Below are 13,551 nucleotides of genomic sequence, written 5' to 3'. Positions count from 1 at the left end.
AAATAAATAAATAAATAAATAAATAAAATAAAATAAATAAATAAATAAATAAATAAATAAATAAATAAATAAATAAATAAATAAATAAATAAATAAATAAATGCCTAAACCACTGAGTTATCCAGCCAGCTTAACTAACCATAGAGCCTTCATAATATATCCCAGAGTGAACTCCTGCAGAAGAATTTGTGGGACAGTACTAGCAACTGTTCTCCTGGTTCTGTGGATCTAACACTATCGTTTAACAAAGTCACCCAAAAAACATGTTTTTTGAAAAAACAGTATGCATGGGGGGGCTAAATCATCAAGAGAAAAAGTTGCATCCTGTTATTTTCTAGGAGAAAGGAAAATGGCAGGAAAACGTCCTCTAAAAGAGCAAGATTGCAGTGGAATAAATGAATTTTAAAAAATGAAAAACCTTTGGGGGTCTGAGCATGTGGAATGTTTCCGCAGAAGGGGAGTCTGTTTCCCTTTGTAAGGTCTAAAATGAAGGAGGAGAAGGACCACATCAGTTGACCTTTCGTTCTTCTCGTTCCCATTGTTAGAGCTGTGTTAAGTCTCTACGGCCATGTTAGATTAACAACATCCTTTAATCAAAAGCTGGTATTCCAAAGGAACCTTTACAAACAGCATGCAGCTTCAGGCAAAGCTTATCATGTGTAGGTTAAAAAAAAAGCTGGATCTATCAGCCCTTTCTCTGCTGCAATAAGAAATACAGAGACATACACATGCTCAGTACCAGGCTGCTTCAAAGCATGAGAAAGAGAAGAAGACATTTCTTTTTTCCTGGTGAGCCACCAAGTCAGATTAGTTGAACACAGGCACATGGTAAGCACAGATTGCAATAACTGATGCTGGAAAGGTTGAGAACAAGAGAAGTTGATTGGAATATTCTGCAGAATGAGTACGAACAGATGATAGTCATGCCTTGTTAAAGGAGGGAATAAACTTTAATACTTGCCAACTTTTCTTGTTCAATTCAGCAAAATTATTTTTTTCAGTGCTACATTGCCTGGAAATAGCTGTCATTTGTTTCTGCTGTGGAACTAATGTAAATATCAGTACAAATACAGATTTACATTTGTATTGCAATGATATTCATATAGGTTCTCATAATGTTAACATCCATTAAATGCTATTAAGAACAAAGAGCATGGCTCTTGTTGAGCAAAATTTAATTTTCCTTGAAATAATAAAATCAATCATTCATGTCCTTTAAATAGATAGTTCTAAAATCAGCAATGTGACATCAATACTATTGTGTCTCTTGTATAATACACAGTATTTTCAACCATTAACAAAGGCAATTCCAATTATGGAGGGGGAAAATATCAGTGTTAACTATCATGATGGTTTTTAATAGTGAGTGATAAGTTAACATTATGAAATGTAATTCTGCATTCAGAATTTGGCAGCATACAACATTGGGGTTTTAGTTGTTTTGTGGAACAGGTAAAATGTCAAGAAAACACGATTACAACTGAAAAAATTGGCTAGTACTTTTCATAAGAAAGAATAATAATCAAAAGTGTAGCTGGCCATTTTCAAAGCTATTACAAAGCATGCTCCTTACCATTTCCCTGACATTCCTGCAAAGGGCCATGTCAGGATCCATTCGATCACGTGCAAAATAATTTCTCTCCTTCATCTGAGATCTGAGCACTTTGCCTTTGATCAAGTATATGTTAGCTACATAAGGAATGTTCCATATACCTCTGTGAAAGAAATGATAAGTAGAGATGACAGGAGTGTTAATATGCACACAATTGGGCAGGATATCAAAAGATCTCAGTGAGGTTTTTACAACATCGGCACAAAGTCCCTATATTTCTTTCTTTAAGAATGTGTCCTGTTGCCCTCAGGCATCTTATTTTATGGCAGCGTTCATCAATGGTTTCAGGACAAACTAGGATAGTAAACCAATTTCAAAACATGGATTTTATGGGTTATAAGAAATAGGAATCCATGGTTAATGGAAGAGCTCTAGCTTTTTTTCCTTGCTCATGGGAAGCAAGGGGCTACGGGGCTATTTGTGCACCACCAAGTCAATTATGACTTACAGTGTCTTTTTCCATGTTTTCCTAGAAAAAGAGTACTGAGAAGTGGCTTACTATTCATTTCTTCTTGGGGCACTCTGGGTTCATAATAATTTTTATAATCAGCACTTTCTCGTTCTGCAACAACTCAATGAAACAAGTCCCCTGTGCTGAATTTTAGAAAAAATTTCAAATTAGACAAAGAACCCAGTCAGGTTGTATTTTGTTTCTGTTTTGGTTTTGAATTTTTGAAAACTCAGTAGTGGAAAAAACACTCATACTAAAGCACTTTCTAAAATTGTTTTTGTCATCGAGTGTTCCTGCACTCACTGTATACTGAATCATGCAAGAAGAAGGCTGCAAAGCTTGATGAAGAACAGGCAAGCAACATCATAGCTCAGCTCTTGCACACCTGATACCTGCTTGTGCTGGACAAACTGAGGTTTACATGAGAAATAAGGGTAACAGTTCAGTTTTAGAACTGATTCACTATTTTATTCGATTAAACCTACACATAAGGCACAAACTTTTAAAAGCATCATACTATTATGAATATACCTACATCACAATGAGTGTAAGCACTTTGCTAAGGAAATGTGAGAAATTATTTGGAATGTACTTTACAAATTTAATAAAGATATGCCAACAGTTCAAAAATATTTGAGGCATCTTTTCTGGACCAGTGCTTTCCTACTAGGATTCAATAACTGTCTTCCATAGATTCTACAAATATTTTAACCACTGAATTAACAAAAGTTAATTTACCAGCTCTAACTTTGGTATTGTTATTGCAAAAGAAAAACCAAGATTCCTGACAATATTACAACCTGTTACCAATTCTTAAAAATCTGGCACATCTTCGTTTTCGATACAGACTCTCAATATATCTATACACATTTAAGAAGTTGAAGGGGGGGGAGAAGCAACAAGACATCTCTGAAATCTTTATTATTAACGATGTGCAGTTAAAACAATAGTAAACTTGCCAACTTATCTGCATGTGAAATTACTAAATAATGTAAGATTAACTCACACTCTTTTTCCTTGGACAATATCCACATAATCTTCAGATCTTGCATAATATCCATCAGCACTCAGTGCACCCCAAAAGTTTGACCAGAGCTTCCCATGGCGAGTTACAAGAGGAGCAATCATCTTTCTGGTTTTAAAAAAGCAAAACAAAACAAAGATGCATGCAGTTACATTGGAGGTAAAGAACAATAGCCAATACCTTGACTTTGATAGGGCTGAAATGTGAGATGAAAATCGGTAGGAGCAGCACTATGGTCGAAAAGGGGCAAAGCAAAAACAAAGGAACAGCTGGATACTGATGTCACAGGGCTTTTTATATTCCCAACTATTGCTTCCCTTCAATTTCCAATGATTCCTTCATGCCCTAAATGTGTGCTGTGAAGGCTTGCTAAATAGCCATTTCTAAGATATGCCCTGGCACATACAGGTTCACCTGCCTATGACCATCATTTGACACAGCAATGAACTACAAGAAAATAAATATTTTTATTTATTTCATTTAATCTTTTAATGCAGCAAAGGCAGAAGGTACAACTTGACGGCTGCACAAATTGCCTAATGTTTAAAAGTCTTCAAGTAGGTTTTGGGCTTTCCATTTAAAAGTTACTGGGTAAGAATTTTGGAAACTATTGCCCCCGGTCTTGGAGAGCTGCCAGCTATCGTACTGAGCAAGAGGAATTATAATCATAATCTTAGAACTGCAGAGAGCTGGAAGGGACCCTACAGATCACTGTCAAGGAGTCTCAGTGGAGAATTGAACTCCCAACCTTTGGCTTCACAGCCAGTTACCTAAACCAGCATTTCATTAATTGACTGTGTGAGCACTTTTTTTACTGACTGAAAACCAGCTTCAGAATTTTTCCAGCTTTTCAGAGCCGGTTCTCACAGGCTTTTGAGGAGGGGCTGCATCCAGGAATCTTTCTTCCCATTCCTGATGCATGCTGCCATCGTATTAGTGGCATACCATGGTTGGATGCAACCCATTCTTTCTTTTCCTCAGTGACAAAACTATTTAAACAACTACTATTTGAAATTGATCCAGCCACTAGGAAATAAACAAGGGTTGGTTAGCTCCACCACTTTCCTCACCTGAAGCTTACCTGTTTTGTTCTATGAGTAGTTTTAAAACATCTGGGTTTGTTAAAACAACATCAGCGTCTATACTGAAATAATAGTCACATTCTTTGTTCTGCCGACAGATATCCCTTGAAAATTAAAAGAAAGACAAGTTATTAACCATAGCCGTAAGTATCAGTTTTGGCACCCAGGACAATTAATGCTGCCTTTTGCCCACTCCATCCGGCTACACAGGCAAGAACTCCTCTAAGAAAAAGGAGCAGAATGTGATGGCCACTCAAAAAAAAAAAGTTTTTGATTTTTTTTTTAAAAAAGGGGGGGAATTAATGAGTCCAGGATGTATTATTGTTCATTTTCCTAACATTCATTAGTAGTTTCACCTCTAGATGTTAATAACCTCTAAATTTCGGTGCTCCAGAGCAAAGTCCCAGTCACTCCACCTTAATTACAGTTTTCCCATTAGCACGGTAAGCGTATCCAGTTCCAAACAGATCACAATAGCTTTAAGCAGACGCTTGCAAGGAAGTACAGAAAGTGTGATTTCAAGAACTTTTGGTAATTAGATAATTAAACTGGCAACTCGCCAATTAAAGTAAGTTAATTTCAAGCAACAATAAACATTGTAGTTAATTGTTTAGGAGATACTTGAGTGTTTTGTTCTCAAAAGCTAAAGCAACATATTTTGACTTATGTTGCCTCGTCTTCAAAGCTCTTGTTTGTAACAATGTCTGTCTGTCTATTTTAACTTTGAGTTGTTCTCCAAGGATGATCAATATAATGTATGTAAAACACAAACTACAAACAGTATTCAAGCCCACTACAAAGGACAGAAGAGACCCCCTCACCACTGCAGGAGTATACCGAATACCTTGCAGTTGTGGCCAGGTATATATTGGAACCACAAAACGAAGCATCCACACCAGAATCAAAAAACATGAGAGACACTGCAGACTAAAACAACCAGAAAAATCTGCAGTAACTGAACATGCCCTGAAACAAACTGGACATGAAATTCTATTCCAAAATATTGAAATACTGGACAACACCAGCAATCATTATGTCAGACTGCACAGGGAAGCCACTGAAATCCACAAGCACCAGCAAAACTTCAACAGAAAAGAGGAAAGTGTGAAGCTCAACAAAACTTGGCTCCCAGCTCTGAAAAATACAGCATGCAAAAAGTCAACGAACTCTACCCAGCCACAAGGACAGGGGATCACTACACACAAAAGACCAGCTAATGAACACCCATCAACCACAGGAACAGATAATCTTTTCTCCTTAGCACAACAATACACCCACAACAATACACACTAATCACCCATCTACAGAAAAAGACAAAGGCCTATCTCACAGCCATAAATACTGCACTCCCAAAGCCAACTACACCAGAGCACAGAGTGCTATCCTCTGAAGATGCCGGCCACAGAGACTGGCGAAACTTTAGGAAGAACAACCTTCAGAACACAGCCAAAGAGCCCGAAAACCCACAACAACCATAATGTATGTATAATGAAAATCAACACAAACAATATTTTATTCATGCATATTGCTGGAGTTACTAGGGCTTAGTGCACTCCAAAACCAATGATGCATTTCTAGATACTGGAAAAAAAAGTCCAGTTCCTCCACTGTAAGGAGTCTTAAATCATGTGGTGTGAGAAATTCTACATATTTCAGATTTAAATTGCTAGGCTGCCTCTGTAAATCTCTCTCCTCAATCCAAAAATGCTTTCAGCAGACAAAATCAACACATCCATAGCAACCTATCCCAGCTACTGTTATATCACAGTGTTGCCCATTGCTATGATGCCATCTAAGTGTTCTGACTATTGTCCCTTTTCTGGAAATCAGGATGCATTAGACTCCTGTGTCAATCAAATTTGAACTGTCTATCTGTTCTGGACATTCTGTAAGCCCAATCAGTGACTAGTTAGTAGGCTGGTTTGAACAACTGTGTTTCAACTGAATAAGATGAAACTTAGGGGGGAAAAAACTTGTGGGTCATACACACAGCCTCTTCATGGCAAGAGTAAGTAAGAATTATTAAGTCAATGCCAACCTATAGTTTCATAGTTGGACTTATGCTGAAGTTGTTAAGTACAGTTTCTCAGTTCAAACATAATGTGAAATGATAACTGAAGACTGTGAAATGTTAACTAAAGGGAAGGTCCAGGATCTATTCTCAATCGTCTCAGAGTGTCGGAAAAGTAATAATGGGCTCAAAGAAGCCAGATTTAGGCTGAATATCAGGAAAAACCTGTTAACTCTTGGAGCAGAAGGACAATAGAACCAATTACCCTGGGAGGTGGTGAGCACTCAGACGCTGGAGGCAGTCAAGAGAAAATTGGACAACCATCTGTCAGATCTGCTTTGATTTAGATTCCTGTATCAAGCAGGGGGTTGGACTCAATAGCCTTATAGGCCCCCTTCCAACTCAATTATTGGATGATTCTGTCAAGTTGTTAAGTATAGCTTCTCAATTCAGAAATAATGGAAAATGTTAACTAAAGAAGATTTTTTGCTTTCTTTGCTCTGTGGCTCACCAGAAAGGAAGAATAATGGCCAAAATAATATCCTGACCTACTGAGATACAATCATCCCAAAGTGGCCAGTGAGAGCCAGTGGTTTGGTTAAGACCAGCAATCTTGCTTCATCAGAAGTAAGTTGTTCTAAGAATCTTTCTTGCCATTTGCAAAAGTTGTCTTTTTGATTTCTGAATTTTGGAAACATCTGAAATTTTCTAAAAGATTCATTGCTATGGGTTTTGTAGTTTATCAGTCATGACTCAAATTTCCTCCAGATTCTCTCATGTTACAAAATCAAATCTTACCTAAAGATATACTCACTACAGCTAATCTCTCATCACTTATGTAAGTGAAAATAATTTTTAAAATAAGTTTTACAAGCCTGGTGAGCTGCATTCAAGATTGATTGGTTGGTGAGTTGATTTATAGAGCAAGAAATGCAGGATTTAAAAAATACCAACACACTGTAAAACATAGAAGTCAATGTGATTAAATAACCTAGGATCAAGTCCTTTGTGATCATTAAGACCACTAGGGGAGAAACTGCCCATTGTATATGATCCACAGTTGTTTCTCTAGTAATAATCTGGAAATTCTCTTTGGTGGTTTCCACTATGTGCAAAGCTCCTTTCCAGCTCAGTTCAGTTGTTTGATAAAGATTTTGATCCCAGACTTCCATGGCCGATCATGCTGCCCATTTTGTGAATTATCTGGTTCTGGATTTCTGATTTTAAGTGTTTTCTTTATGATGTCTATTAGGAACATACACTCCTTCCTGGTCCATGGCCAAATAACAGCACACAGATGGTGCCTGTTCCCTTCAAGCATTTTGCATTTCCAGATCTCTGTGAAAAATCCCATGCCTCTCAATGGGAAATGACAGCTATAACTTCAAATACAGTGGATCCTCGACTTACGTGCGGCTCCACTTACGAACTTTTCGACCTACGGACTTCTCCGGCCGCAAAGTTTCACTTCGACTTGCGGCCGGAGAATTGACCTACGGACCAGAAGGGGAAGGCGGGGAAAGCACCAAATTAAAATTTGGTGCTTTCCCTACCTCCCCCTACCAGTCTGTAGGCTGCAGGTCATACCTCTGGATGCCTTCCAGGGATTCTCTCCGGCACGGGAGGCATCTCGGAGGTCCCCCCCACCGCCGATAGTGCTTCAGAGGCAGTTCAAAAGCATGTAAAAGCGAGTAGATAAAAAGGTACCACCAGTAGACAAAAAGGTAACGGCGTTCTGTGTCTAGTCACGCTGGCCACGTGACCACAGAAAATATCTACAGTACAGACAAACGCTGGCTCTACGGCTTGGAGATGGGAATGAGCACCGCCCTTTACCTAATATATATATCTACTATTCCAGTGTCTGGATTTTAATATCACTTTTTTTCCTCCATTGTAATCTTTAAATGTCCAAAATAATTATTCTACAATTGGAAATAGACTGAAATCTATTTTAATATAGACAGTTTTACACCAGAGAATGCTAATTCGCTGGTCAAAATATTGTTGGGGCTTCATGCACCTACAAGAGGAATCACAAGTTGAAGTATCACGTGCATGCTGGTCACACATCTACTTGTACTATCAGCCATGCACTTGGCACATGGTTGGCAGATTTCAATTAACCACGGAACTTTATATCATTCCCTTTGTGTATGAGTAAAATATCAACAGGATTGTGGCTACTGCCTGCTGAACTGCTAGTGCATGATTACTGTGTGTTGGGGAAGAAACACAGTTCCGGGATCTGATAATGAAAGTTATACCTTTTTTTATCATTTCTGCAAAGCTATGAAGATTCTGATCTCTTGCATATTCTCTATTATTAGAATCTGCAGTTGGCTGCTTAAAGTCTAACTTTAGTGCAGCCCCTCAATGAGATGAGAACCAGCTGTATCATATAGAAAACAGGAAACAGTTGCACATCATACACTGGATAAATCATTTTTCACTGTTCTGTCAAAAGGTTATTTGAGAGCAAAGGGTTCTGTGACTTCTCAATGAAAAACATAATGGAAGATTGGAGAAGGGGTGGGGAGCCAGTTCATATGGTCTGTCCCTGAAGACTTACAAATCTAGATTGATTCCACAATTCTCCAGGGTACTTATCCAGTTGATATTCATACTGATCCTGTGAATATCCTGGCCAACTTTTGGAATAGGGAAAAAACTTGGGCAACTGGTGGTTCAACATCAGACATGTCCTTGACTTATAAGAGGGGATAAGTCTGTCTGAAAGGAGTAGAGAAAACAGACAGACAACAAGTGGCAAGAAGCTCACAGGGCATAACTGCATATTACAGCAAGTCTTGGTTTGTTACTGAAGGCACAAATTGTACAGAAAAACATTTATGGTTAATTGCTTACCACACCTTCAATCAGTACCTATTTTAGGGTGGACAGCTAGAAAAATAACCAGGGACATGTCAAGAGTTGTGGCCTCAGATATTACAACAAACCAGGGTTTTAAAAAGTTCTATTCTAGAAGCCAGCAATAAAGACAGGGGTGTAAATTGTGGTATGTGGCTGATTAACAAAATGGTTAGTTGCCAGCAAAGGTAGGTTCACATATAACAAGGTAGATTTCAACAAATTATACTATGGCCCATGTGATGTGCAAGTGCAATCTCTAAACTTGTTTGAACAGTATATAAAATCCAGTTTATTTGTCAGTGCTACATATTTAATACCATAACTGCAGCATTACTTACGTTGTTCATATTTACTTTTAAATATGGATATACATGTATATGGATATAAACTGTTTTAAACTTCCTATGTTTTTGCCTTAAAATATATGGTGGAGTATGAAGATCTGCAAACATAGGTTCTCTTTAAGATTTTCATTGGGTGATACAACCTTCAGATGTGAGGGGTAAGGGTGCACAGACACAAAGGGGTCAGCCTTTTTGGTTAGTGTTTCAAGTAAGCAATCACAAAACCTGGAGGATTTTTACGGTCTTGGGTGGGCAACGACTGAAGGCCAATTTTCCAGGTTTGGTGGCAGCCCAATGGCTACACTCCCAGGTGGGAAGAGCAAAAAATGCAATAGTCTAAGGAGGCTAATAGGTATTTTTTTTAAAAAAAAATTGTTTGTAAACGTTGCTGCAACCTGTTAGCAGGAAAAATGTGGGTTTTAAGCTTTAAAACCTCCCTCAGTGGAGAAAAATAAATGAATAAATACAATTTAAAGGGGAAACAGGAATGCTTGTACCTCTCAGAAGTGGCAAAACCACCACCCCCATCCATAGAGGGACATAAGAAAACGTTCTTAGAAAAAAAAAAGACTTTCCCCCAAACATCCTAATACTTTTTGCAGAGTGTATGTGATGACTGGAGAACCACAACAATGTTTATGGGAGCAGCATGAGGCCCATGACCTGTGATAGCCCATCACTGTTATAAGGGTTCAGCAAAAATTCTGAAAATTTTGCTTCTCTGAAAAAGATTGCTTCTCAGGTATGGAAGGAGATCCTAGAGAAACATCTACATAGATGTGGCCTCCTGAAACACTCATGATCCCACCAGTGTTAGGAAATGACTGGAAATAGTCCTCCTGAGGTCACAAGGAAAATACTTTAGAGCAGTGGTCCCCAACCTTGGGCCTCCAGATGTTCTTGCACCAAAACTACCAGAAGCCTTCACCACCACCTCTGCTGGCCAGGATTTCTGGAAGTTGAAGTCCAAGAACATCTGGAGGCCCAAGGTTGGGGACCACTGCTTTAGAGCATCCTCTCCAGAGATACACAGTTTGTGGCTATTTTATTAGCTCTCAGATGTCAGTTTGAGACAGTACTGTTATCCAGAACTTGCAATGGACGATGCATTTCATTCCTGCTGTTGCTTAATTTTTTATTGCCACTCTTCCTGTTTTTATCTTATTGTAATATTTCTTTATTATTTCTGTTCTTTATTGTTTAAATATTGGGGCCAAATGTTGTTTATTAAAAAATGAATAGTTGCACCAGTACGTTCTACTGAAAGGGTCAGCAGAAATGTTTTAAGTAAACCAAAAATGAAGTAATGATCTTAACAGAGAGGCTGATGAATAATCGACAACATCTGCTCTTTTTGAACATTAACTATTGCTCTCAATATTATAGAAACATATGTCAAAAATTTCAGCGATGGATCATTGAATCCTAGCCAATGAGAAATAATCCCACATATAAACATAAAACTTACTCATAAACCTAGCTGGGGCGTTTCATAAAAAATACATTTGTTTCTTGTTCATTTTAATCAGACACTTCCCACTCAAGATCTATGTTTGGCTTTATGAGAAATATAGACTTTAAAAAAGATAAATGATTCAAAATAAAATTACATTCCCATGTTCCTGGCATCAGCTTGACTCAGATTTTCTTCAGGTCCAACAATGTGTATATTTCTGATCATGTGCCTGGCTTTTTCCCAAAATTTCTTGATATGCTTTTCATGGTATACTTCCTGGAAGTGATAAAAGGACAGATTTAATGACAGACCAGTCAAAGTGTGTAAAAATTAAACATGCAGCAAGACTTAGTCCCCAGGATAGCAGAGGGCAAGAAGGAAACAGACGACACAATCTATCATAGTGGCAAGGATTTATGAATACAGGATTCTTCCTTCTCTATTTTTGCTTCATAATCCCTCCCATGAAGTTGCAATCCAGTGTATGAAATAAGTCCATGAATCATACGTGGTCCCAATTCATTTTATGGTCCCTGCCTACTACATAATCTTGTTGTTGTACCAACAAAAACTAGCACTGCAACAAACCCAACAATTTCCCCTTTAAAACAAGATGCACCAGGAAAGTAATGCACCCTATTTAAAAAGGAAAATTGGTTGCTTTTGCCCCGTCATCATGTCACTAAATTTGCTGCAGTAGCAAAGTGATGCTCGAGTACAGTGGTTCTTAACATGGGCAATAACGCCCCCCAGGGGGCGATTTCATTTTTCAGGGGGGCGGTAGAATGAAAAGGGTTGGTGTGGGGCGAAGGAACAGAAGGGGGCGGTAGGGGGGCGCTGGAGCGAGCCAAACCTGTGAAGGCAGCTGCAGCCGTGGTCCTGGCAGTGGATCCAGTGCCACCACCACTACTGCCAGATGATCCAGTTCTTTCTGCCTGCTACATGTCGCCTTTCTCCCTCAGGGGAGCACCGAGTGTGGATCGGGTGGAAGGAAAGGGTCTCTCAGGTCCCCGTCCTCACCCGGTGAAGCACTGCCTTGCACCTGGGTGAGGAGTGAGAGACGAGCCCCGTTTGTCCGTGCTGCCTTTCCGCTCACCTTCCCGCCCATTGCAAGGGAAGCATGGAGAGAAACGGATCGGTTTGGAGTGGCACAGCAGGATTTCTAGGGACAGGGCTGGTTCGGGTCATCCTGGGTAGGTGGGAATTTGGAAGCTTTTCTGGCTTTTCTTGTTGTCCTCTTGTGGCTGTCTGGCTATCTGGGGGAAAGAAAGTTCACTTGGCTGACTTTAAATGGCTTTGAGGGACATCGGACTTGAGATCTTCCCCTGGCTTCTGTGTGAGTAAATGTTGCAATCCATTTCCAAGACCTTCAAATCCCGCTTGCAGATATCCTTTTATTGCAGCTGTGGTCTCCCTCTGGGGTGATGTCCCTACACTAATTCTCCATACAGGAGATCTTTTGGAATCCAACCGTCAGCCATTCTCACAACATGCCCAAGCCAACATAGATGTCGCTGTTTCAGTAATGTATACATGCTAAAAATTCCAGCTCGATCTAGGACTACTCTATTTGGCACTTTGTCCTGCCAGGTGATACCAAAAATCTGTCGGAGGCAATGCATATGGAACGTGTTCAGCTTTCTCTCCTGCCATACGTGAAGGGTCCAGGACTCACTGTAGTACAGGAGTGTGCTCAGGACACACGGCCTCTCCCAATTTGAAGAGACTCTTGTCCAGCAGGCCGAGGCAAAGAGGCAGTCCCGAAAGCAGCAACATCAGGGAGCTAGATGGGGTACAGATTGTATTTGTCCTCAGTGTGGAAGGGATTGTCATGAAGCTCAGTCCTAAGGGTTTTATAGTAATCAAAAAGTAGGCAGCACACTTTAGATCCATCTAACTGGGATTTACTAGTCCTTGGTATTTTTTACACCTGGCACTATCTAGGGGCACTGTTTTTATACAAAAAGGGAGGCAGTCCCCTAAAGACCTCCAAAAGCCCCCAAAATGGCAGGAAAAAAGTAGAATGCTGGAAACAATCTAGGCATGTTCAAGCATTTGTGGGCTATTTATACCTGGTGGTATAAATCTGGACCCTATACTACGAGAAGAAGGCATTACTCATCCAAACTCCAGGCTTTCTGCCTCTTTGGACAATGGTTCGGAGATGTTTAACTGAGATACGTTTTGAGCAATAGTGTTCAAGGATTCTGTTCAGTTTACAAGTGGAAGTGAACTAACCTATCTGCACTGATCCAGGTGGGGTCATTTGGAATAATTTTTCAGACATCCTGGCCTCCAGGATTATACATCAAAAGCAGCAGCTTGAAATCGGATCAGAAAGAACTGGAGGCCAGTGCAGGTGACTGTAATTCCATCCTGTCCTTCCCATCACTAGACTATGCATTCAACCATCAAAGAAGCAGTGTTTCCAGGATTAATTAAGAGTTTCAAAGAGTTACCTTTGGGGATGACTGTTGCCAATGGCCACACTGGCTGGGGGAATTCAGGTTGCTATAGCCCAAAAAGTAACTTTCTGAACATCTTGCCTTAGGAACAGTCTCATCAATACATACTGTAGCAATACATATTGAGAGGTAAAATGGTGATTCAAATCTGTTTGATGGAATGCTGTTGTGAATATGCATGCTATATTTATTATGCAGCAAATTGTTGCTTTCAGTGTTAAGAATGTTAATC

General features: G+C 39.5%; 1 protein-coding gene across 2 annotated transcripts in view; it reads right to left on the bottom strand.

Annotated features, from left to right (window-relative positions):
• The window catches only part of PLOD2 (procollagen-lysine,2-oxoglutarate 5-dioxygenase 2), an 85,957-nt gene that overhangs the window by 14,359 nt on the left and 58,047 nt on the right, over positions 1 to 13,551 (bottom strand). Inside the window, exons 10-14 of one of the 2 annotated variants that reach the window (XM_020815230.3) lie at positions 11,009 to 11,130; positions 4,169 to 4,273; positions 3,070 to 3,195; positions 1,574 to 1,715; positions 419 to 481 (exon numbers count right to left, since the gene is read on the bottom strand). In XM_020815230.3, coding sequence (XP_020670889.3) covers positions 419 to 481; positions 1,574 to 1,715; positions 3,070 to 3,195; positions 4,169 to 4,273; positions 11,009 to 11,130 — 558 coding nt within the window. The remainder of the gene's footprint in view (positions 1 to 418; positions 482 to 1,573; positions 1,716 to 3,069; positions 3,196 to 4,168; positions 4,274 to 11,008; positions 11,131 to 13,551) is intronic. The other variant, XM_072996031.2, reaches the window with a different exon arrangement.

Source organism: Pogona vitticeps, chromosome 3 (genome assembly GCF_051106095.1).
Source record: "Pogona vitticeps strain Pit_001003342236 chromosome 3, PviZW2.1, whole genome shotgun sequence".
Taxonomy (NCBI): domain Eukaryota; kingdom Metazoa; phylum Chordata; class Lepidosauria; order Squamata; family Agamidae; genus Pogona; species Pogona vitticeps.
Note: the sequence above shows the minus strand (reverse complement) of the source record. Positions and strands in the feature narration are given on the sequence as shown.